The following is a 27,120-nucleotide window of genomic DNA, read 5'->3' on the forward strand; positions in this document are numbered from 1 at the left end:
CTAGTATATATATATATATATAATATATATATATATATATATCTATATATATATATATATATATATATATATAATATATTATATATATATTCATATATATATTCACACTTGTGAATGCTTTTCTTAATGTGTGGAAAAATGTGTCTTAATTATCTGTACGTTTGTCTATGCTTAAACTGAATGTGTTTATTTTTTGTGCATAGACTAAAGGATTACATAAAAGTAGATTACATGTTACATGCTTATAAATTTTCACTTTTTAAAACTGAATTTCTACTTTAAGTATGCAATGTGTTTTTTTAGCGTCTCTACTTCTACTGAGGTAAACGTTATTTTTTTCTTTTGTATCAACACAAGAACACAGCTGATGGTTTCTGCAGTTGAGCTGCCTTCCTGACTGTGCTTTTGTCCATTTTGCTATTTAGGACACACACACACACACACACACACACACACACACACACACACACACACACACACACACACACACACAAAAAGCTGGGTGTTCATCTACCATCCTGCAGTGCATTGCCTGTGTGTAAGTGCTCTCTAACATTAACAACATAATTCTCTCACATAGCCTCAATTCCCACCTGTCGACTTTCATCATTAGCTGTCTCAGCAGCCGTTGCAACGTCACAGTGAGTGATTTATTACAATTAGGATATACAGTTGCCAATCAATCTGCCACTAATGCACCACTCGCCACTCACATTGGCTGCGGTTACCTTGACAACAAGTAGAGCATTTGTTGAAACACAGGAACACTGAATCAGAACGATGGAAATGGTTCAGGTGACCACCTCTTTACAATAAATAGTTTGAGGTGATGTGACGAAGGTGGTGAGTTATTTCAGTGTTTTTAGAGCAACCTGACCGCTTTTTATCTTTTTGCTCCTTTTATGTGGTTTACATTTTGTAATGTGCCTTGCCAGTCCTAATGACACTGATAATTCAATTTACCAGTATTAATTATGATGTTTGCTTTTTTTCTGTTGGCAGAAATAATCAATATTTTCATACTAACAATGGGTCAAAGAACATATAATGTGAAAGGGGGGGATTGTAGCATCAAACCAACATTATTATCATCCAACTCTGGAAGGATTTGAAGCATTTTAGCATCATTCATCTTATTGTTATGGTTTTACAGTCTCACTGCTCTCGTCAACCATTTCAATCAACAATGTTAACTTGTAGCAGGAAGCTGTTTTCAGCAATAAAAAAGCTCAGATAAACCAACTCTATGTGGCCTGTCCAGCAACAAATGGCAGACAACCAGCTTGTAAACACATTTGCAAGCTAGTAGAGTATTTAAGTACAACCCTTTTTTTTCTCATATATTAGACTTATGTCCAACAAGCAGCCAGAAACAACTCCAAATGAATGATAATGTTGCTCTGAGCCTGCTGGATGTGTAAATCAATAACAGTTCAGCAACATTTTGCCATAACAACTTGGTCATACCATTTCAAAATTGTGTTCACAACTTGTTGTGCTGAAGTGGCCAGAAATCATCTGTTAATATTGTTTTTTAACATTGGCTTATCAGCATGGGATGTGCAACACACTATTCAAATAACTCCAGACTGACCTTCAGGATCGTGCAGAAAGAAATACCAGAGCTCTTTCTGGTATTTCTCAGACAAAGTCACTCACTGATTAACTGTCCAATGACAGAACCAACAAACAATTACCAACAAATTATTTCAGCCTGGCACATACTAATTGTTGTCTGGCATAAAGCCTTTTTTTTAACATTTGCTTCTCTGTCTCCAACGTTTTCAATACTACCACAACTGTCACGGCAATTAGTGAGTCAGTTAAACAGCTAATGTTAGCAAACTTCAGATAGATGTTGCTAACCACCATAAGCTTCTGGTAATCCTAGACCAATTAAGGCAGTCTCATTTTCAAGTTAAAACTTGTGAACACCAGCTGGCTGTCTGTGGGCTTAGCAGCTTGGAGTTTTTTTTGTTTTTAATTCAAAGATTTCAAACTATTTCCATTATTTCTTCTGAAAACATGAATACATACATGAATACATACTAATTTAACAGATTTGCATTTCAAACATGGATGCATCACACACACTTTGAAATTATATTGGATCCTTTGTAAACACTTGTACCCATGTATGCAGATTATTCAGAATATAATATAAAGTTAAAGCTAATTATGGGAGCTTCCTGGGAGAAACATCAAAACAGGAGGCTGCTGGGCCTTGAAATATCCGGGAAAAACAGAAGTGCTGACAGATCTGAAAACTGAATGCAGGTGGTAATATTTATCTGCTTTTTTCTCACTTGCATACCTAATACGTGGCAACATCTGAGCTTATTCAACTTGGCAAAACTGTCAAAGCACACTTGCTCTCTTTCAGCTGTGGTCGTGACTTCACTTTCAGCCTGTAACCCCTAACCACCCACATCCAGCTGCCCAATATACTCAGCACATACTGTTGGCTACCAAGCAGCTCTAAAGTTCAAGAGTCATGTTTAAGGTTAAATCTCATTAAGTCTTCTCACCTACAATGTCAGAAACTGGAAGGTTCATATTGTTCATTCACAGTTCTGAGTCTGTAATCTCAAAGATGGTGCCAACAGTGAAAGTACCAGTCCGTACCTGAACTCTAAACACTCGATACACTAGCATTGAGAATAGAAAGGTGAGCAAAAATGACATGGGGAAAATTAATCTCTCTTGACAACCCCTATTTATTGTGGTTAGTCGGGGTGATGGAAGGCACTGATTGCTGACATTATCAGCTGTAGAGAAGGTAATGGTCCTTTACATGGCCTGGATTGTACTACTACACCTTCTGCCAAACAGAAATGACAATAGACATGGAGGGTCAGATAGATTTGAACATAGGCCACAGTTCAGAGAAAGGGGATAGCAAATAGGGTGTGAGTGGGAAAATGAGGTGAAAGCCAGACAAACTGAGGCAAATGAAAGGAGAAATTGGGGGTCGGCATAGGAGGGTAAGTAATGGGCCGAGAGAAGATAGAGGATGGATACTGAAAAGATGAGGAAGCAACATAATAGAAAAAAAGATGGTGATAGTGAGGCATGTGTTGATACTCTTAACCATGGTATATTACGGTGAGTGCAACAGCAGGGTTGCAAGATTTGATTCGTAGAGCACCAACACAAGCAACTAATACACACAGAGGTCACCAAAAACAGTCAAAAACTGTACACAGAACACAGAACTGTATGCGCAACATACTATTTGAGTGACCCCAGACTGATCTGCAGGATTGTGCACAAAGAAATACCAGAGGAGTAAATAAGAGCTGAAGAGAGAGGTGGAGATGAGACAGAGCCTTGGACAAAGTCACTCACTGTACTGATTAACTGTCCAATGACAGAGCCAACAAACCATTGCCAACAAATTATTTCAGCCTGGCACGAATATCTACTAATTATTGTGAACACAAAGCACTCCTACATCCATCCACTGAAGGGAACAGCAGCTGGACAAAGCTTGGTCCATGCTGTTTCTGAAGGGCCATTTGTTCACTTTGGGGTCATGTATTGTCCCCAACTCAAATGTTTTTCTTGTCTTTTGTGTTCCATTTTCTCCATCTTGGTGTCCAAAGTCAACATGGTGATATAATGGAGGCTTGTGAATTTCTACTCTTCTTGACCACTGTCTTAAATTTTCTAATCAGTCATTAGTTTATGGAACTGCTTAAGGCCAACTGTCAGTGTGCAACTCCGAAAGCATTCAATTCAGTGATAATCACGCTGAATTTCAAGTCAAGGCATTCGCTTTGAAAGTGCGCATTCTCAATGTGAATTAGCAGTTAATTTAATTAAGTCATTTTGTAAAGTCACGGCTCAATATGGGCATGACCAAGTCTGATTATGTAAAAATAAAAGCGCATATAAAAGACACTTAATGAGTAAATCTGATAGAAATCCTCCATTCAGAGAACACTATGTTTGTCTGCTCCTCCACATGGGGCTGAACTGAAACAAATGTACATGTTCACTTGGCAAACACTGATGTAGCTAATGATGTTAATCATGGCTGCATTCCATTCAGGTGTGCTAGCTCCAGTGGCTGGCTCACTGACATGGCTTACTGGCACACAAGTAATGTTATTAGCTACACTACTTTTTCAGCATCGACCCATCACGGTGCCTGTCATCAGTTGGATCAGTTTTTAGTCTTATGGTTGGATATGTTGTAGGGTTTTGTTTGCTTTATGATTGGTGGGATCACAGTTAGAATGATGTTTGGTTGTTTAGTGGGGCGAGGTTAAGGGTTTTATCTGTTTTTGTAGGTTGTGGTTGGGTTCAGGGTTAGTGTTTTGTTTGGTTAGTTGGTGTGACGGAGATTAGGGTATTGCTTGGTTGTTTGGTAGAATTAAATTATGTTTAGTTATACCCTGATGAATGGCAAAACTTGTGTTTCCGCCACAGCACTTGATTTGGAGAATTATGTCTCAGGGTTTTATTTGTTTTTGTCAAGTGGTTAGTGAGAATTTTAGAGATTTGTTTTATTGCTAGGTATGATAATGATTAGGGCAGAAACTGTATAACTGCATTAGAACAATAAGGACCAAAAAGACAACAAGAAGTGATACATTTGGAGTAGAATAATGTGGAATTCTAAGTCAGCAGTGCAGAGATTAGGAAGGAAATAGTCTATCAAAAAATATATAGATAAACAGATCACTAAAGTACAGAGTGTGAAGATCAGATATAGACAGAGCTGACAGGACATCCTGTGCTCCCAGCGTGATTATGGATGATGGATACAGACGTTCACATATCCAAATATATAAAAACATCAGAGGCAAGAGAGCAGATAGATGGCACACTGAGATACAAGGTGTACTTAACTGGGAGGAGTCAGGAAATTCAAATATATTCATTTGCAGAAAACCCTCTGATGGAGGACAGAGGAACCTTTCGACCTTTCTCCTGAGATTGCCAACAGACAAATTTGATTCCAGTTTCCCCTTTTGCAGCCTATCCTCATGTGTTTTTTTGCTATAGCAGCAGCAGAATGACAAATACATTTCAGATTTCATCTGTTTACCGTTTCCATCTTGTCTTGTACACAGCAACTGTGGGTTGTAGATGGTGGGAGAATAAGATGCAGCACATAAAGGGGGCACACTCCAGAACAGGCTGACAGCTACACAATCCTGACATATTTTCACAACATTAGAGTTGTTATGAAAAATGTCATAGAAAACATTTCTTATTTATAGATCCAGAGGACACAAAGCAACACTGTCATCCCAGTAGAGCTGTGTTTTTTTTATGTAGGTCCTGTTTTTGTTATAGACAGCATAAAATATGGAAATCATATCTGTGACGTCACCCACAGGTTTCTGAAGAGACTTTGTGATCATCAGACATCGCCATCTTGGCAGTCCTGCGTCTGTGGCCGCCTGGCTAATCTAGAAATGGGCAAAGATGTGGATCGTTGGTGGAGCTGAGGCGTGTTGAATGAAGCCTGGGTGCTCAAACAAGCCACCTGTCAATCAAAGTGACCATACTGCTATTTTTGCATAGCTTTAAGCCTTAATATAATATGAACGGGTGAGTTAGATAAAAGTTCACCCTCAGTACAGTTGTCATGAACAGCAAAACTGTTTTTTGTACCAGGCTGTAAACATATATGTATTTCTGCTGTGAAGTTGGACATTTTAATATGGGGGCTTATGGAGACTGACTTGTTCTGTAACCAGCCTCAAGTGGCTGTTCACAGGTTACCACTTGTTTTTTTTTTATGTCTATAGCAACATTTTCTGCACCAGCTACTTGCAAACTTTGTCACTACATGCAACCCCTTTTAGATGATTATTTAATATTTTAATATGATTTAATATACCATTATCATTAATAATTAATAAATGGCTTTGGGATTTCTATCTTTATATGGCCTAAATATTGCTCTTAACTTAATATGTAAAAAAAAATCTGTTGCCTTCCTTGTTTTAATGTATGTCAATAACACTCTGATTTCAAGCTGAACTGGAACAGAGAGATGCTGTGACAGACGAGCAGCGCGTGAAATACAGACAGTGACAGTATGTGAACGAGAACGATAACAGCGGGAGAAGACAGAGTGACAGCGAGCAAAAGCAAGAGAGCATGATGGTGAGTGAAAGAGAGAGAGAGGGAGAGAGGAACAGGAAAAAACAGCAAAACTTTCATGCAGCTGTTGGCCATTGTTGCCAAGCAACTGTCTGACCCTGATGGGGATATCATGCAGTGAGTGAGCGAGCAAGCACTGTGTCATATTGATAAGGCCAAAATGACACATAACCTTGTTGCCCTGGAAACAAAGGGTATGTATCATCCTTATGTCTTTAACAAATAACATACTGTAACAAATTACTGGACTGACATAATAAAATAGATAACAGAGAAGATAGAAAAACAAAATATGAGATGTTTTGTCATTAGTACGCAGATCATATGCAATCACACTGTCCCTTCCTCTCAAACCTCACCTCCCCATGCCAAAACGGTAACAGAAAGTAGAAACCAAAAACCAGCGACACGGAAAAAAACATGCAAAAACAAATGTTCACTAAAAAGACAGACATGAAAAAAATCTGAATATTGTCATTGATAAAACAAATCAGAACACAAACATCTCAAAATAAAATTCATTAATTTTCATGCCTGTGTTCCATTTTTTAAGAGGAACTTGTTTGAGCTACTTGATCTCCATAGGTTTGAATCCAGAGAAAGCTGTGTAATATGCTTTATAATGCTCAACTTACACATTCAGAGTAAAACAAATACATAAATCTGACCTATGGGTCTTACCAACAAATACCAAATACCAAATATGGTAGCTACCTTGACTGAAGTGGTTATATTAGAGAACAAACAGCACACTATATTGTCATGGAAACTTCTTCTAATGACACTTCACTTTACTTGATCCAATAACATTGAATACCAGTGTAGGTTATCAGTGAGTCCAGTACCAAAACAGATAAACAGATACTTTGATACTGTGAAAACTTCAAATGAGCTGAACAGTAAAGCAGGAGTAAGTAAGCCTCTCAAAAAAGCAGGAAAAAGAGATGACTGGTTGCTCTGCATACTTGAATTTAGATCAAAAATGTGTCTTTTGTGCTTTTGGAAAACAAATCAAGAAAGCAGTCCATTCACTGAAAAAAACAGGACAAGATATCAATAAGGAAGGAGATATTACATAAGGCTTATAGTGTAGTGGCTGAATACAGCTGACATGTGATTGCAGCCTGATGTACCTGGACTCTCGCTCTCTTTCTGATCTGTCATTGACATTTCTTTGGGTCACTGGGCTTTGCTCTCCTCTCTTCCACTTTGTATAGCTCTATATGTAGCTCTACATTTTTAGGTCTTCTGAGTATGGGTTCTTTACCCTGGTCTGTGGCCATCTCCTCTCTGATTTTTGATACAACAGTGACTGGACAGGTATTTTTGTGCAAAACCTGAAAAAGGAAGACTACAATATGTCACACAATTTCAGGAGAGAAAGGGCTCGTGTGTTCAAAAACATGTGCTGCTAATATTTTAAACATCCTATTCTATTTGTATAACAAATATACTGAAAGCTGAGGAGAAAAACAGATCAGTATGCTGTATGATATACATATAATCATTATCTGAGTTTATGGCCCACGGATCCTGGACGCCATAGTAAACACGAACACCAGATTTGGTCTAAGCATTTCATTTTGTCGTTAGTGGAGAATTATTTTCCCTCAGTGCCTTGGAAATGCTCATCTGTAGTATATTCCTGCCTGTCTGCCCATCTGTCTGTTTTCCTCCTTATCTCTTAACTCTCTCTAACTGTGCTTTTATCCAGTTTAAAAAATCTAAAATAGAAAATGCTAATTAGCGAGCGCAGAAACACACAGACAAGAAAGAAAAAGACTCTCGCAGGACTTGTTATTGTTTTTTCTGTGTCATTAAGGTTGGTCACTTTTCAAAACAAAAGCATGAACTTATTTTATGGCCCTTAAAAAAAGTTGGATATGAAGCACTGCGCTCTCTTTGAGGCGAAGCACAAAGACTTCTTTTCTCAGCAGACATTTTGAGTCATATATATACACACACACACACATATATATATATATATATGCTCAGTATTCATGTTAAATGATGTTTTGATTGATCAATAATAGGCCCTGTAAATATCATGCTGTATCTTCAGATAATTGACTATTGACTTGACAGGCGATTCTCTAACCCTGACCTAACTTACCTTTGAGCTGCCTGCAACACTCCACAGCTGGATGCACTGACTTGACATTATCTTAATGTCATGACACGTTTGGTTCTCCAACCATCATCAATGTATAACTAATTCCACTTGTCTTACAACAGGGGCTAATCAGCTAACCCCTCTATTTTGAGAAACCTTTATCAAATTATGTCCTTTCAGCTGTTTTATGAAATAAAGGAACACGGCATCAAAATTAGGTAGTATATAAATGTCAATGAGTCCAGTCAGTTGACGGGGTCATCATGTGGACACCCTCTCACCCTGTTCCATTGAGTTGACCCAAGGACACAAAGAAGGTTCAACCAAAGTCCCAGAACCTCTTGCCTCCACCCAATTGCTGTGTGTGTGTAACAAACCATCTGGCCTGACTGTGCCAGATGGTTTGTTACACACACACAGCAATTTCGCCATTTCCCCGTTACCTAAACTGACCTCCATAAACAGAATTTTATCCTGCATTTTTATTCAGCCTATTGAGACACTCTGTTTAGCACAGGGACTGTTGCTGATGTTGTTTGTCTAACTACCATTTCCACCTCTCTCTAAAATGAGGACTTTGAGATCTGTTGGGAGTTCTGATGTCCCAATGGGGGGCATATCTGGAGGTGAACCAAACTGTCCCCATCTTTTTCTGCGTGCAGTTATTCTAACCTTCTATAACTCTCTCTTTGTCCTTTTTAAACTGCTTCTTTTCTCCCTATGAAATAATGTCTTGGCAAACAATAAAATGTTGCCTGTTCATTTTTATTTTCTGCTTTCCTTAAGATTCCAATCGGTAGCCTCTCTCTCAGCTGCTTTCTGAGTAAATAATAAACATTATGATGGCTTTATGGTATTTGCACATTGACTAATCATATCAGCAACTACTGTATATAACTTCTATCTCTGTTGTTAATCATATATTGTTTACTAAATTAAGCATAAACATTAGCCTACAATGTGGATAACAATCATAATCTAACCAACAGTAACACTCATGATGTTAATCTCTACACTACACACAAACATTAAAACAAAAATCCATGATCTATACAGTATAATCAGTTCAATAGATAGTATCACCTGTGATATTCAGTGCATTTCCAGGAAATCTACTGTACCAAGTTAATTGAATCAGTTATGGAGGTTTTGCCTACCAGCATTGAAAAAAAACCTTTGGCCCAACATTGCAATGCAGGCTTTCTGTTAAACTTTTAAAGACTAAGACAAAGCCTTGGTCGCCGATGAGGAAAACTGCTCTTCATGTAAAATCTGTGAAGTCCCTCTGTAATTAATTCACCTAACCTTTATCTTTTTCTTGATCAATACTGTTTAAAACTTATAATCACATTTGAATAACATTAATTAGCATTATACTGCACTGTACGAGTTCCTGAAATGTCAACCACTCGCCCTTTTGTTTACTGTTGTGGTAATTGCCAATCCACTCAAGTGTGAAGTAATTAGTAATAAACTGAGCGTCATATAAATCAGGGTTCCAGCAAGCAATATCAAGTTGATATTTATTACATCTTATCTGATAAAAGGTGTAAGGGTATATAAATAAACTGTGTACATGTTATGGATACCTATTACTGATTAATCTTAATGAAAATCTGTTTCATGGAACTTTAATGCAAAATTGATTTGTGATATCATCTTTCCGTTTCCTTTGATTACTTTCCATCAGTGAAGCAGTCCAAACAATCATCATAACTAAAAATGCCTTGGGTTTTCTCAAAGAGACTAATTATAATCTGAAACTGAAGGAAGTTTCCTAGTGTTAGAAGATTTGTGCAGCTACTCCATATGAGGAACTGAGAGAGGAAAGTAAAAAAAAAAAAACAGGGAAAAGATTATCAATTAGGTTCTCAGTGTTGTAGACCCCCAGGCTTTTTCATGTTGGACAACCTGCTGATTCAGTGGCTGCCAAGAAACCTGCTGAGCTGGGAAACTATAAAGACACAGAGAAATTTCACAAAGATTTCTTCAACTAATTACACTCCATAGGAAAAGGAGTGCATGAATGAAAGCAAAGCAGGTACAAAGCAGGCTCTCTTTCTCTCTTTAAATTTGTATGTGACAGCCTCAAAGAGAGAAAAAATGAGGAAGGATGATTGACATAAATAATGCAGGCAAAGAGATGCACATTTGGTGGAAACAGTCACTGAGTGTTTTGAGTGTTTACCCCTTTGGTCTCACTCCACAGGGCTCCTTGGTCTATCACCTACATCAAAACTTCCTCCCTCTGTCCTCTGAGGCTAAATAGAAAATGAGGCAGCAACAGTGTCCCACATAATTATGTTGAATTTCAGAACAGCTGAAAAGTTGTAGTTCATGCTAAGAATTGTACCTTTTGTTGCTGTACCATATGGTACAGTTTTTATCTTCAAGTGACTAAACGTTTTGTCCAGTCTCATACGTTATTTCATGACAAGTGTGTTTTTCTGTGTTGTAATTCAAATCACAAGGTCATATACAGAGGCCTAAGGTTACAGGACTACCCATGACCCAACTATAGTCTGGTTATGCCATCACCACAACTGAATTCATAAAAGAGAGACTGCTAATGCTAGCTAGATCTCCTACTTTGTAATGCAGGAAGAAAAAAGTAATGGCTGGGCAGGAAAACAAATTTCTGAATCCATTCTACTACTACTTGTTGCCTTTGTTGGTTTAGTTAGCCATAGTAGTAAAATTTGTAAATTCGCAAACTGACAATGACTCAGAAGGTGTTATAATAACATCAATCACCCTATGACCTCTTGACTTTCTCTAACACAAGCAGATATCATTATTTCTCAGCTCAAGTAGTAAACAATGATGTGTGATGCACTGGGTTAAAAGTTAAAACAAAGACAGAAGGTGTTTTGTTCCTTTCTGTGACTCAAACAACCTTATGCTGTATGTGTGCTGCAGGTTTCGCCAGTGAAAAGATACATTCCATGTCACATCAGCTCTTTGAACAGTTCAATGCCAAAGTGTAATAACCCTGCAAACAACATTGAGCAAGCCTGAACATACAATCCATACTTCAGTAGATGTAACACAAAATTTTTCTGCAACTCAAACTCAAATTTCTCAAACTAACTCAAACAAAGTGTACAAGCAATGGCAGTGTTCTTGTTTGGATCAAATTCGGCAAAATCTTTCAAAATCTTGTGTTTGGACACACCATCTGACATGTACTGTTCATAATGCACAATTACTGACACAGATTTGATCAGACTGTGAGCAGAATGGGCTATACATACCATGGCTAAGGTAAAAAGGCAACTAATCAAATGTAATGAGTTTTGACAAAGTTAGCTAAAACTAATTTTCTTAGATGAGACATATGGTTGAATATCAGCAGTAGCTTCACACATCAACATAGCAGCACTATGAGACAATGTTGTATAGCATTAAAGTGCACTGGACATGTGATGCACAATCTCTCCAATAGTCTCATACTAGTGAAATGGTGATGATAACTTGCCAAGAAATATAGCAATGTGCCAACAACATCAAGAAGGAGACTGCTTAGTAATCACGCAAAGATGTAGTAGGTTTCAAAAAACTTTGCTCATGTTTTCTAGGAAGGAAAGACATTAAGATGAACGCAATGCAGTGTGGTGAGAAAAACTGAACTCTAAAGGGAACAGTAAAAAACACAACCACTGGCTGATACCCAATCCACTTAAAATGGACAGCATCTGTCCTCATACTGATCTGATGGACTGGTGCATCCATTATGATATTGGCCATTAGCCTGAATCAAACCTCTGACAAGCAAACATTTAACCCTACATTTCTGTAAATAACATTTTAGCTACTCTTTGTGCAACAGAAAATCACTCTCTGCACAGAACTAACCCAGCCACAATACAACATTGTCCATTGGATGATTTTGCCCATTTCTAATAAAAGTACCCCGTACAGCAGTTTCCAATAAAGGTACTCTTAAACTCTAAATGAAATTTTTCATTATCTACACTCCCTCAGGTCAGTGAAAACCAAGCCAAAGTGTGTATGCAAGGAAGCTAACAAGTGCAGTTATTTCACATCCAAACTAATGGATTCAGCTGCATGAGCTGTCTGCAATAGTTTTATTGTCTTTCCCCACTTTTTTTTTTTTTTTGCTCAGAACTTTAAAGAACAAATCCAAAGGCATGTCTGAAATTTTGATGAGGGCTGACATGGAGCTGAACTAGTTAACTCATTGTATATTACTGTACATGGATATAAGCCCTAACAAGAACATTTTCCCCTTCATCTTGTAAGAAAGTTTCCAGTGAACCTAACACACATATGTATAGGATGTAGTTTTTAAAATGCATTAAGACTTCCCTCTGATCACAACTATGGCATCATCTCCTCCTCTTTATGAAAGATAGATCATGTAGTTGGCTGCAATTTTTTGTCCTAAAGCATAAAGAAAATATGATAAAAAAGACAATTTTAATTATATAATTAAATTAGATGACACACCAAGAGATTACAAGTGATTTATTACACATATGGTGGTAAATATTCTGCATAATATTCTGCATGATATTTCCTGCTTACTATAAGGTGAAAAAACTTAAATCCAATCCCATTTGTCTGAAGACCTAAATAAACAGAACGCCATGAGGCACACTTTGATTTCTCCTAATGCTGACTGAATTATTCAGGACACCATGCATTAGGAATTAGAAGAAACTGATATGGTTTTGTGGGGGCATGTGTGTGTGCATGAATCCATGCATCTTTGAGTGGGTACATGCTTACAAGGGCCTTACAAGGGAAAAGCAATGATCTATTAAATATGACTTGTAGAGTCAGAGAACTAGACTCTATCTTCAGTAATAAAATTGGTGGAATGAATGCTCACTTCATGGGTTACACAGTAATTCAATATTATTTATTTATTGTCCTGCCATGAAGTCCTACTGGGAGAGCTCACGTCTGAATTCTTGATTTTAAACTACTTTTTATTTGAATACACATTTTCATTTTTCATACACAGATTCATTTTAAAGATAGCAAGTCTTATTTCCACTCTCAGTTAGCCATGAATGGATGCAGAAACCCCCCTAATAACCATTTACACCTCAATACTTGTGATTGCCCAACCACTCAATAGATCAATCAATGAAAGAAACTGCAAGGAAGAAGCAACATTTTACTGATTGTGTCCCATTGGCAAAGTTCTCCGAACTTTGCCAATGCAGGTTTGGCCACAGCAGGTTTGGCTCAGCACAGCTATGTCTATTAACAGTACCCATATCATTAAGTCATCATATGTACCTATAAAACACCCATCACCTCTGCTATCATAAAACGTGTTTGTGTGTGTGTTTGTTTTTTATTATTATATTCAGTGTTGTGGTGTTTATAGGGCTAATACTTTAGTACTGGTGCTTACAGATCAAACTGATGACCTGTAAGGAATTAATAATTCAACATCACAAATAATTATAAACTTTAATAAATATATTTAAATCTCTTTGGGGAACATTTTCTTTTCATTTCTATTGCACTTCCGATATGAACAACATATTTGTTTTTTTAAATGGACACTCAAATCATGTTTTCATCTTCTTCTTTCATCTTTGTGTTTCATTGATTGTGCTGAGATGGGCTCCTTAGAGGTCTTTTCTTGGTGTAGAAACTCAATTAATACTAACAGATGTCTGCCTTAGCTGAGAAAATGCTATTTGAGTTGCGTTTTAAGAGCCTGACATCCTGCTTAGTAAATCAAAATATGGTGGGAAAAAAGAGAAAGAAATGGCAAAACATACCGTCCACATTCATATACCACACATCTGAGGGACCCAAAGGGCGGGATTTATGGGTTGTTTATCTTCTGTGATAGCTGAAAAAGCAGTAACTTGTTTGCCTTCAAAACAAAGAGGGCGCTTGAAAATGATTTCTATTAAGATGAAGTCAAGGACAAGAGGAAATAGCATTGAAAATTAAGAAGAATCGCCAGACTGAAAAGAGACACCAACCACCAACCAATCATGCTGAATAATTCAAAGACAGAAACATTTTCGCCAATAAAATCACTGAAGGACGCTGAAAGAAAGGGGGGAATAGTGTGTGTGAGTATATGTGTGATAGTAATGGCATGTCATTGAGTTTATATGTAAGATACAAAAGAGATATTTGGTAAGATGCAATGTCTGTTTGAAAGCCTTGCAACAGGCAGATGACATCTTGCAAGGTCAGTCTTAAGAGCTAAAATCCCTGAGCATCCACTGCTAACATCCACTGAGCATCAATACAGGCCTCATACACACTGTTAGCTCAATTCCAAATGATTACAGTACTCTACAGTTAGTAGCGCTCAACATTTTGCAATTATATCTTCTCACATTTCTTCCTCCTTCTCTCTCTAAAGGGTAAATTAGTGAGAAATCAGCCTTAAGGTTTAAACCTATAATGATAACATGACCCTGACGCTCTGAGCAGTTTCTCCACTGAGGCCTCAGTCTACATGACTGAAATATATCTATAGTTTTTGATGTTTTTTTTTTTTTCATCTGCTAGGAACCATGAGTCAGAATTTGTTGCACGTTGAGATGGTGATTGATTTGAGTTGTCGTTGAGGGGGCATGTCTGTCAGATGCAGTGTTAAACCCCTCCTTTAAACAACAATTGTCCAGTCATAGCTTAGCAACTAACCACTCACATCAGGCCTGTTGGTGTACATGAGTAGTATTAGGGGAGATGCTCTGTGTATAAAGGGTCTGAATGGTGGGTTCCTTTTCCTTTCCAAAACCAAAAATAGAAGCACAGCAGTGTAAGGTTTGGATTAAACCATGTTTGTCTGTTTCAGTGTAAGCTTGAACATCAGCGTTATCAGCAGTCTTAAATGTTTCAAAGGTACATCCTCGGATGTGCTGGGACACATCAACAATGATGTTTCCTGGGGTCTTTGAACATCATAGACCCTCATCCAAGCAACCCAGAGAGGGTTATTCAGGACCTGGCTTGTGTCCTACAGCATTGGTACATAGATCACCCCTTTTGATCCAAAGCCATCTGGAGGTCTCTCTGCAGCCTCCTTGATGGCTTTCCTTCATAACCCCAGTAATTCCAGGAGAGTGTAGGCCTTGAAAAGAGAGCTGCAAGCAAAACCCCACTTCAATGGGCTCACAGGCCCTCCAGCCTCTCCTTTGACACTGACCCAAACAGGTCTTGGTACTCTGACTGCTTCTCATTAGCCTCTCTCATCTGGTCCTCTCAGGGAACTATTAGCTCTATATGGACTGCCACGTAGGCCTCAACAAAGTTGTTATGATGTGGTCTGGGAACTTGTTATGACTGTTATGACAAATGTACTCTGCTATTTAAAAAAATTAACAAATTAATAAAAATGGATGAACATTAGTTCATTCAAAGTTAATGCCAGGGGGGTGAATTATTCTGTATTCATTCCTGATAATTTAACATTGAAATACTGTTGCAGTCTCTGAAATTTTTATTTTTTTTTTCCCCGGAGGACCCCCAGGCCTCACATTCATATATCGGTCTGTGTATGTTTTGGTCATTGGATTTTCTGTTCAGAGAAGGATATTAAAAAACAAAAAATTATTGGTTATTTGATTTTCATTTTAAAATTAAAAAACTAAAGAATTTTGGTGCTGCTGTAAAAATTGATGGACATGGATCAGCACATTGTTTTTCGAAACAATAAAAGTGTGTGTCTCAGGGACATAAATGCAGAAAAACTAAGCTGCATATTTCAGGTAAAATTCCTGATTATATGTAGTTATTTCTAGTTTTTACCTTTTTCTGCAGTCATCTCATAGACAGCAACGTCATCATATGCACTCTTACTTTGAAAACGACAACTTCCGGTCGCACAATAAGAAAAAAAACTGTACTTTTTTGTTTCTGTCTTCCAACAATTTTATCTTTTGTTTTTAGAAACAGGAAATGAAAATCAACTGTTTTTTTTTTAAGTTTTGTTTATTTCTTCTTGACCCTAATAAAGAAAAATAACTTGAATTTCAATTTTAATTTTTGATCAAATCAACTGTAACCACTATTTTTTTGTTTTTTAATGTGCTTTTCTGAACGGAAAATCCAATGACTAAAATATACACCGACCATATATCAAAATTCATTGTTCATATTTTTATTTTGAAATCCATAATTTCAAAAATATGTTTCTGAGGTCTCAAGGTGAGTATGAGGATGGGTAACTATGCCGTTGTTATCGTCAACTGCATTGTATTTCTCTGACAGTTGTACACTTGCTATTTTTCTTTCTTTGTGTCTGTGTTGGCTAACTCAACTTAGATGCCTTCAGGCAAGCCGCGGAGATGCAATGAATTTGTAACTGATCCACAGAAGGTCTGAAATATACATCCAATCTGTGGACTTCAGAACTGCAGGAAACATACCATCACTGTAAACAAGGAGGGAAGCTGGGGCTCATGGGTCATGATTGACAAGACCGAAGTGATAGCATTCTCGAAAGTAAATCACTTTTCAAGGATTTTTAAAATGTTATTTGGATTTCGGGTTATCAGAACAATGGCAGTCTATCTGCTCATGAATATGCTTCTTATTCCTTTGTCTGAAGCTTGATGTTCTTTCAATTTTAACAGTTACAGGTTTCTTCCTGTCTTTGTCTTGCTGAGCACCTCCAGCTGCTAACTGTCATGTGCCTGAGAATAACTTCAAAGTGACTCAAGAGAATTGACAGAATATTCTTCAGATCCAGCAGAGACTCAGCTCTATCTAAGAACAGTCCTTACATCAGCGGTTAGACAAACTCCCCTGTGATTTTAAATGATGTGAAAATGTCATCATCATAAAAATCTCCCAATTAATGTGAGGTCGCTGTGACAATAATGGAAATGAAGAGGAGGAGTGACTCAGATAAAATTACCCAGACAGCAGTCACGAAGGAATTAACAACCAAAAAATAATTCAACCTTTTGTTTAATTAGAAACACTCAGGTTGCTATCAAACCGTCACTTCTGTCTGCATGAATTACCTTGAGCCCCTTTCACAAGAGACAGTCCTGAATGTCAGCATGGATAAACACAAGTATAATTAAGAACAATAATGATGGTGGTTTCCCATTTAGGTGTACACGTTTCAGAGCCATGCTACTGTCTATTGGCTTACTGAGGTCGCTTACTGGTCATCTGAGTGGAATGGAGCCATTGTTAATGGTATTAGTTCCACTTGTGCTTTTCCAGCTGTTACATGTCAAAATATCTGCTAATTAGAGACATCACTGCTAAAGAAAAACAACTTTTATATGCAAGGTTCTGCTGCCACGGTTTCCTGCATAATAAAAAATGTCAGAATCAAAATCTTTAATTTCGTACATTAAGTACAGCGGAATTAGACCAGAACACTGTTTTTTTGTGTGTACAAGAGGTAAAATACGTGTTAAAAGGTCCAGTGTGTCAGATTTAGGGGGCTCTAGTTACAAAATATGGCAGAAGTGGAATATAATCTGCATAAATGTTTTACTGGGTGCATGGTTGGTAAGTTTGAGGGTTATTCTGTTGTTTTCGCCCATTTCGTCTGGCCAGTTTGGGCTGGTGTGAAAGCTGTCAGTTAAACTCTGGTGCAGACTAAACAACACAATTTCAGCATGAATGTACAGGACAAGTACAGGTTCAGTGGTCCTATAATAAATCATCTGTTTATTAGAGGTGGTGTATCCGATTTGTGTCCTTTTGCAGTTCGTCAGTTCTGTCAATTGTGGCCACAACTCTCCTGGGATATTATCCTGTTTCTATCCTGTTATATTTTCATGAACTTTTTGTGACACCACACATGTAAGTCCTGTAAAGCGCAGCATAGCATGCTATCAGTCAAGGGAATTTGAGTTTCCCATGTGGGTCTATGTAGCTCTCATGATACAGGGTGATTCCAAGTTACCTCTCAGTCCATATGACTTCATGTTTATTTCTGTTGGCTGGTTTGTAAAAAGCATCCTAACATCATCTATGAACACTATGAACAGCCCACCAGGCAAAAATATCTTTCTCCGGTCAACTTATTCAGTTTTCACTATTTGCAGTGCTAATCCTTGTCTGTTTCGAAATCAATAGCGTGTTTGACACAGAGCCAGTTGGATTTACTGGCTCACTGTGAGACTGACAGCAAGCAGAAAGCCATTTATATACGGGCGCACACACAACACATAACTTCTTCCCTCTTTGTCAGAAACAGTTTTTTTCCACTTTACTTCATTTGTTTGTTTTTGCTTGTTTGTTTCTTTAATTAACCATGTCGCACTCTTTCGTCACGTAGATGGTTATGCAGTTTGCTCGTAATTACCCATCATGCTATAATCTTTTTTTGATTTGTTTGATGATTTATTAGTTCCTTAGCTGTGCTGTGTCAGAGTCACAAAGTGAGTCTTGTTTCTAATACTACAGACTGAAAAGATGATTCATGTTGGAAAATAATCTAGACGGGTGTGACGACATTAATGTGTTTTGAAGTGTGTGTGAGGCGATTGCAGAAAGGTTAGTGTCCCAAACCCGAGAAAACACACAGAGGAAGAGTTAATCCAGATTGAAACAGCATCCAAAGTAAGTCCACCCACTAAGTATTACAGATGGAAAGATAAGGCAGATGAAGAAAAAATCAGGACAGTGAAAAGAAACTGTCAGAGAAGCTCCACATGAGATTTTAGAGTGGTCGCCAGTGCAGCCCATCTTCATGCATTATCATTCTGCACCAGACTGACTGACTTGAAATTTTCCTATTGCAAAATAAGTGGCACTACAGTGGCGACAGCTGTAGAGCTTGAATGTTTGTTTGTTTTTATGGCATGTAATAAACCTGTTTTTTTCTGATCCAGCTTGAATGGTAATAGTTGATGTGGGTATATGAAGGGAGGCTTGCCTGAGAGAGGTCCAGCTCTACCTATCCTGATGGTCATTTCCTCGTCCAAGTGCTGGAAGGAGGGTTCCTCTGCTTTCTGTTTGACCACTTTGGATTCCGGGGGCAGAGCCAAGGCTATGTGGGGATCAGCACCTACACCCTGTGGATGACAGAAAAAGACAGAAGGGAAAGGAGTTAAATCACAGGTAATGATTTTATAGTTTTCTAATTCAATGGAAAATGTTCTCATTTTCTAAAAGCACACTATAGCTCAATTGTGTAACATTTCTACCATAATATAACAGATTTTAATTCATGTCGATGCTCAACTGATTTGTAATCAGGTGAATGATGTGCCTGTCATTCCCAATGTGTGCCCTATGCACCTGTTCCTGCACTATGTACCACAATGTTATTAACATTCAGATACGGTCTCCTGCAAAAAAGTGCCACCAACTCTTTTACTCCACATCAACTCTCAGTGATTTCCAGAGTTTCTTGATGGACAGTAAAGTAAACTGTGAACTATAGCTGCTGTTAGCTAATATTCAGCTCAGTTTGTTAGCTGGGGTGCCCAGATTGTGACTTGAGAGTCTCAGTGTTTGTACCACAGGCATTTTGGACCCCTGGAAAGAGAGGAATTTCAAGCCCAGGGTGCGAGGGAATGCAGATGGGGGTCAGCCCCAGTGTCGTGCTGTACCGGAGCTGGGCAAGCGGGCAATGTAATCAGGCCTAGCAGCCTCTCTGGACATAATGGCAGTGAACAGCGAACAGACTGAAGAGGAAATTAGGAAGAGAAAAGTAGAGAGTGACCAAGCAGGATACCATCAGACAAGAGTAAATCTGAGCTTCATGAAATCAAAGGCTCAAAGATACACCAAACTGGGGTTCTTGCTGCGAGACTGAATAACACTGGGGAACAATTTGAAAAAACATTTCTGTTGAGTTAGATTTTTATGCTGATTAAAACTAAAATTGGCATGCTGATTCCAAAATTGCAGTCCGTTTTTTTCTAGCACATCAAGTTTTTCTCCACAGCTTACCCTCCAGATAAGCAAAATTCCACTGATCAGCTGTAGTAAGACTTGTTGATTACGATTGAACTCATCTACAGCTATGTGGCAACTTGTTTGTGCAGTCACAATTGAGACAGTGTGGTGAGAGGTGTGTGCAGCTCCCAATAGGTCAGTACTATCAATATCTACAAACAGAAAGCTAGCATAGTAGAAATTAAGAGGATTTGTGCTGGCTTTTCTCTTAACATTGTAACCATGGGCATACCGTTGTAAGTTCTGTTTCGTTTTATGCTGTTTTTGTAGTTTTCAAAGCTTGTAACTATTCCATCTTAGTGTTTTATTTAGGTATGTATTTCCTTTGTTGTCTGCTCCTGCTACTTCTCTTCGTAAATGCCTAAACAACCCTGACTCCTTTTGCTATATTTGTGGTAGTTTCACCATTCCAAGTCAGAGGAAAGCAAACATCAGTGCATTTGTCAAACAAGCATATTTTGCATATTTTAAAGTCAAACTTGGTGATCAAGACAAGCCATGGGCCCCTCACAAAGTGTGCAAGCAGTGTGTCGACAGTTTACGGATGTGGACCAAAGGAACACGTGGAAAGTTGGCACTTGGTATCCCCATGGTTTGGAGAGAGCAAAAAGATCATTGCGCAGACTGTTACTTGTGTTTAGTGAAAACATCAGGATTTAAGAAGAAAAATAAAAGAATAATAAAAGTAAAATAGAATATGCTAATCTACTGTCAGCTATAAGACCAGTGCCTCATTCAGCTGAAATTCCAGTCCCAGTTTTCGAACAACTACCTCCTCTAGAAGATCTGAGTGATGTTAAGGAACGCAGTGACAGCAATGATGCAGATTTTGAAATTCACGAGGATTCAACAAACAAGCACATATCTGTTAAGTACAGTATTTTTAAGAAAACAGGGATCCTATAGTTCAAAAACTTGATGTAATAGAGAAAAACTGCGATTAGTTTTGAATTCCGCACCCAAACATTTGTTAAAAACAGCCGTCAGACCTAACTTTAACTAACTAATATTAGTTAGTCTTGTGTTGTTGCTGTATTTCTAGCTGTGCACAGTCAAGATAGTCAAGCACAGTTTTTGCTATGAGATAGAAGTTTGGAAGTCCAGTCACATGCCGTTTGCATAACTGGATTAAACTGTTTAGGGTCTCCTAAACCAAAATGAGCTGTAGGGCACCTATTAAGCACCCCATTAAAACCCCCTGTTGTGGGGCAGCATGTAGCTCAGTTGGTAGAGCAGCCGCCCCATGTGTGAAGGCTCAGTCCTTGCTGTGGAAGCCCAGGGTTCAAGTCCGATCTGTGGCTCTTTCCCGCATGCCATTCCCCGTCTCTCTCTCCCTGCATTCCTGTCACTCTTCAGCTGTCTCTATCAGACATAAAGCTTGAAAAGGCCAAAACATACTCTTTATATAAAACCCCCTGTTGTGTTTTGTGTAATGCATTCCTAGACCACAATACTTTCAGAACCACCTTATAATTAGATGACACAGGGACCCTTTTCGAGACAGGATCTCAAGATCAGTAATAAATTATGATCCAACTTAAGGCCCTTATTGTGTCAGTTAATATGATGCTTTAGAGCATGTTCCCAAATCCTCATATACAAAATACACAGTTAATCAGATTAGCAGTAATGAATTTTAACACAGTGAAGGCAGAGATCTAAGGTCCCAGAGCATTTGTCATTTTTGCATGGCTGCTAATCAAGCTTTGCAGATATGCACAGAGAGTCAGCGGGTCCCTCGACTCTTAAAACTTGTACTCTACGGCAAGAGTGTTGAAATTCATAGCCTTCTGCATAGCCCCACATTTTAACCATATGCTTTACCAGTTCAATGATAATCCAGCGAGCGGTGTGTTCACAAGTCAGATAGGAAAGCTTCACTGATGTCTGCGTAACAGGAAAAAAAATATCTTCTGACTATTGCACAACCTACTTGAAATACAATCATTCCCAAGGCAGCTGACTGATATTTTCTCCTGTAGTTCACCCTTAGACAAGAGAGACTCAACAAGAACTATAAGTGCAGGCTGCATTACAGCTGTTCTAATATCAAAACAGTGTATTGATTGTGAATTGATATTCACTATCAAGAGCAAACTTTGACCGGTGAAATGTGAAATTCTGTATTAATCAGAAATTATGAGATTTTCACTAGCTCAGTATATTGCTTTTTTTACTGAAAACTTGACACACAATTGTGTGAAGGTGAACTGCAAATCCACCCTCATAAAAACATCATTCAGACAAGCCCTTGCTTTTTCACTGGATAGTATCAAATGGAGAGAAATGATGGTGGTCCCATCTGTATACTGTTTATTGCACTACTGTAATCAGGCTTCTTAACCAGGTTGTTCGTTACCTGCAGTGTTTTCTTTTTGTTATGTTAATCTATGATAGAGAAAGGATGCAAATCACCAATGTTCATAAACACAGCCAATGTTAAACACTTTGAAAATAGAAGGATCTAATAAGGGACTACATCAGCCTTTAGAGACAGGCTGACATCTCGGTGAGATTACTTTGCACAAAAAATAGAGGCACTTTGCTTGCAATAATCAGGTGAAGTTTAGTACATTTCCTAGTAGACATAAAAACAAACTTGTTGATGATGAATTCCAATACATGGCATAATGCCATTAAATTACATTTATTTCAGAGCAAAGAAAAACTTTAACTGAAAGTCCATTAAAAAAAAAAATCGCATCAGAGGAATTAATGTCACCTACCATCTGAGGCCAACAGATACATAAGACTGAATAGTGAATCATCGTCACCAACACAAGTGGGTTTAATTGAGTTGGTGGGGCGGGTGGGCAGGGGGTTTAAATGGCCAATTCGACCAATTCGATGAAAACAGAGAGCCTACATATTCATTAGCAAACCATTAGGTGAGTAATATCGAAATGTGAGAGCTTAAAAGAACATGAATAACCCTCCCTTCATCGCTGCAACATGTCCATTCCTCCCCTGTTTTGTGTCACAGGTGGTTTAAAAGCCGATGAAGTGCTGGGAGAGCTTCTGTGTGCGTCACAATGTACTCACATGTTTCCTTACAATCAAGTGTATGAGGACAATAAATACTTCACTGGAAACAATGAACATTGGTTTCCTTGTATATATTATGTACTCGTTCTTTGACAAACATGCTAAAATGGTACATGGTGAACACGGGGCTTTATATCACAAGTATTACTTGAATATTAAATATCTTAATTTAAATATCTTAATTTAAATTGTGTTACGCAGCCTCTCTACTGAACAAGTTATGAGCTCAAAAGCCTCTTTTGTCTCCTTGAGAGCTCTTTTTACCAGCATGTGTGGAAGTAAGATCCTCTGAGAGTTTAAAACCCTTGATGAAGCCTCTTCGTTCTCAGAAAAACACTTCAAAAATCAACATACAATGCTCATATATAGTAATCACAACCCTGTTTTTTTTATGTCGGCCAGTTACGCATTTTTAAATGCAAATGAATGTAAGTTTCCACCCCCTACTGTTACATAAACAAGTCTCCATGTACGACACGATTTAGTCTGTTTTCAATGTACTTGTCATATTTTGTGTTTATCAAGACAACAACTTTTCCACTTCAGCAAAGTTTTAAAATTTTTGCAATATTTCAACTTGTTCTGCACTTTCCCTGCCCTTCACTCTTCCATTCACTATTTATTATTTGCATTCTAGGGCCTAAAAAATTGGACATGTACAGGAGAAAAAGACCCTTTAATGTCAAATACACTGTCAAAGTTTGGACTTTTCCAAAGTCACTGGTTTCAAAGTCATCAGGATTTCGCTGTACTTTCATGTTACCTTCTATCTGTTATACCACCACCACCATGCTTGACAGATGGTGAGTTTATGATGAAGTGCAGCGCAACATGCCGTTTAGTCTCATGGCTTATCAGACCAGAGAAGTTTCTTCAGGCTGACTTCAGTGCCTTGTAAGACACTCTACTATAAAGCTGTGACTGGTGAAGCACCCGGCCAACTGTCTCTTCAATCTGAGCCTCTAGGATGCTTGAAACTCATCCCACAGTTGTCATAGGTCTCGCTCACCAGTCTCCTTTTTTAACATTTTTTTGTTTCTTCATTTAACTTCATTTGAATTTTTACAGTAATTTTCTGTTATTTAAATCTTGTTAAAATATTTAATCTGTTATTTCTCATTTTTGCATGGAGAAATTACAGCAATTATCTGTAATATGTTGCATTATATAAATGCTTATGTCCATACCAAAACTGTTTTTCTTTCTGTAATTTTAAGGTTAATCTTATTAGTTTTACACCTATGTACATTCTAACTCTAATTCTGGATACAAATTTAACAAACTGTTTTCTTTACATCAAACTAATTGATGGTGTGAATGAAGCAAAGCTTTGAAATTTTCAATAAATTTAGTACTTAACTTTAATAGTGATGTGAGGAGAAATGCTGGTTTTTGACATGAGTTCATTTCAATGTGCTGTGCTTGTCATTCTTGCTCTTTGGTCACAGCAGTGGCAATGAGTGGAATAAGAAGGAAGCAGGCAAGATCGCAGAACAGGGTGCACGTTTTCTCAGCCATGAACTAATCACTGAGGTGGTGCATGACATTTGAGGATGTCGTGTGGTTCATTGACTGAAAACACTAAACAGAGCCTGACCAATGGACAAATTCGTCAAAACACAGATTTGACACAGGTTATGAATTAACAAAAGGACAGTTTCCATTGTTATAAATATTACTTCATCTTCATATTTAATGATTCATTATTTTCCATCTTCATCTGTTATAGAAAGCAAAATATTCCATTTCCAACACATTCTTGCTAAATGTCACCGTGGGTTGATATGTATGTGGGCACGTCTGAGTAAGCATACATTCAGCTGAATGTGTGTTACGTTACGAGACATTTCATGTACCATACCGAAGGGACATTATTAACGCACAGTGGCCTTTGGTGATGACCCATGATACAGTCTCATCAGCAGGTCCAAGCTCATCATAAAAGCTCTTTCCAGCAGCAGTCTGGCTCTGGTGATCACTGAAAGTCACCTCGCTCTGTCACATTCAAGCCTCTTTAACTGCACTTTGATATTGAAACCGTTTTATCACCTTACTTCAAACCCTGCAGGTGCAATAGGCAGGCCATGTAAATATGTTTGATGACACCACTTAACGTGACAGTAAGCAAGATAGCGATTTGTGAATATTACCAAGAGAGCAAATCCCTACTAGTGAAGAAGAAATAAATAAAAGTGTAAAATAATGCCAATGAAGGGAGGATGGAATGCAAAGCAATTACTTATACATTACAATGATGTTCATCATTCAGTGCTTTTTAGGCTTTCCAATTCCTGACAATAATTGCTTCTTACTGATTGGAATTTCCAATTAAAAAAAACCTGCGGAGACTTGAAACAAGCCTCAGATTGGTAAATCACCAATGACCAACTTGCCAACCTTATATTAAACTCCTTTTTAACCAACAGGAGCTAAACTCAGAGGATTGAAACAAGAACCTAAAAAAGTCACCAGTGAAAACAGACCACGTTTACATTGGTATCATTGGTAATCAGATCCAGGATACCAGTTTTATCAACCATTTCCTTACTTTTTTGATGATTTCTGATGTGACACAAATTATATACAACAAATCATAACCTCTACAAACAGTACAAAAACCTTTCTTTGGACCATTCAGCTTACTGGCAGAAACCACAAACTCACCGGAGGCTCACTGGCTCTAAATAAATGCATTTTTATTGGCAGCTTTCTTAACAAATACAGTGTTTATTTCCATGAATTGTATTGATTGTGTCTTGTCTTGAGCTAGATAGGTTGGCATTCCTGCTGAATACACAATATAATATATCGGCCGGCTGAAAAAGATGGAATATATATATATTTTTAAGTGAAACAAACAATTTAACAATCACATCTTTAGAATTTAAACATATTTATCACTCGCCAACTGCTCCGTGCTTCCACCCACTCTTCAAAGCAAGAACTGTTGATGTCTACTCTACAGATCTTCATGTACTGTAGCAGGACTGCTACTGATGTTTATGTGATTGACCCTGTATGAAATCTGCAGCAGGAGAGATGTCTCAGAGGACTTGTCACAGTTTGATTAGGAAGACAGGAGTTGAGAAAGAAGAGAAAAAAGTGGCAACTGTCCCCCTTCCATCAGAACACTCACACTGTCACACATTTCCTTACACACAGGCACACACTACACCGCACACACAATGAGTGCACACACACATGCAGTGACACTGTCTCGATTACTTGTGTGCTCAGATTTTTTAGACACCTGCTATCTCCACTTCAGACTATTGACCTCAGTCTGTTTGATCATGGAGACCAACTTTCTCATGTAGAGATACACTTGAGAACACACTGGGAAACATTGACATACTGACTGGGAAAACTTTGGGAGAACATTTTCCTCTTTGATCTCCATCACAGCAAAAAATGAAGAAACTACCAGAGTCCCTTTCCTTCTATGATGAGTGAGATGCATAGATTTGATGACATTTTGACAATACGGTAAATAATCTGGTATCCTGACAACCCAACATACCTGGATTTCTTTTCCTGGGAACAAGGGAAGAAAGAAAACACACTTATACATGAACTCAAGTCCCAAATGCAAATATGCAAAAATGCAAAATACATAAAAGTTTCTAAGTGGCTTGGTTATGACCTTCCATTTCGTTACTTATTGCATGAATGAACACATTTCCAGACTTGGCAGCTTTTTTGATGTTCAAACAATCTGTGGTTCAAAAGAATTTCTATAATTAAATTGCTACCACATCCTCTTTGGGACAATGCTAATGACTCTGCAGAGGCACGATTCCAGTTTAACAAGTATTAAGGCCTTAAGATTCTATTAACTGACCAGCCAGTGGAAATAGTGGGGAACTTTAAATATCTTGGCGTCATCATGGACAATGAACTGAGCTTGGATCAGTAGATCAAAGACAAAGAGTCTTTGCAATCCACAAACATAGTCA

At 38.0% G+C, this 27,120-nt stretch overlaps 1 protein-coding gene across 2 annotated transcripts in view; it reads right to left on the bottom strand.

Annotated features, from left to right (window-relative positions):
- Positions 1–27,120, bottom strand: part of slc39a11 (solute carrier family 39, member 11) — a 110,738-nt gene that overhangs the window by 24,509 nt on the left and 59,109 nt on the right. Inside the window, exon 5 of one of the 2 annotated variants that reach the window (XM_019255553.2) lies at positions 19,113–19,230. In XM_019255553.2, coding sequence (XP_019111098.2) covers positions 19,113–19,230 — 118 coding nt within the window. Of the gene's footprint in view, positions 1–19,091; positions 19,231–27,120 lie in introns of both variants that reach the window. The other variant, XM_019255552.2, reaches the window with a different exon arrangement.

Source organism: Larimichthys crocea, chromosome XVI (genome assembly GCF_000972845.2).
Source record: "Larimichthys crocea isolate SSNF chromosome XVI, L_crocea_2.0, whole genome shotgun sequence".
Lineage (NCBI taxonomy): Eukaryota > Metazoa > Chordata > Actinopteri > Sciaenidae > Larimichthys > Larimichthys crocea.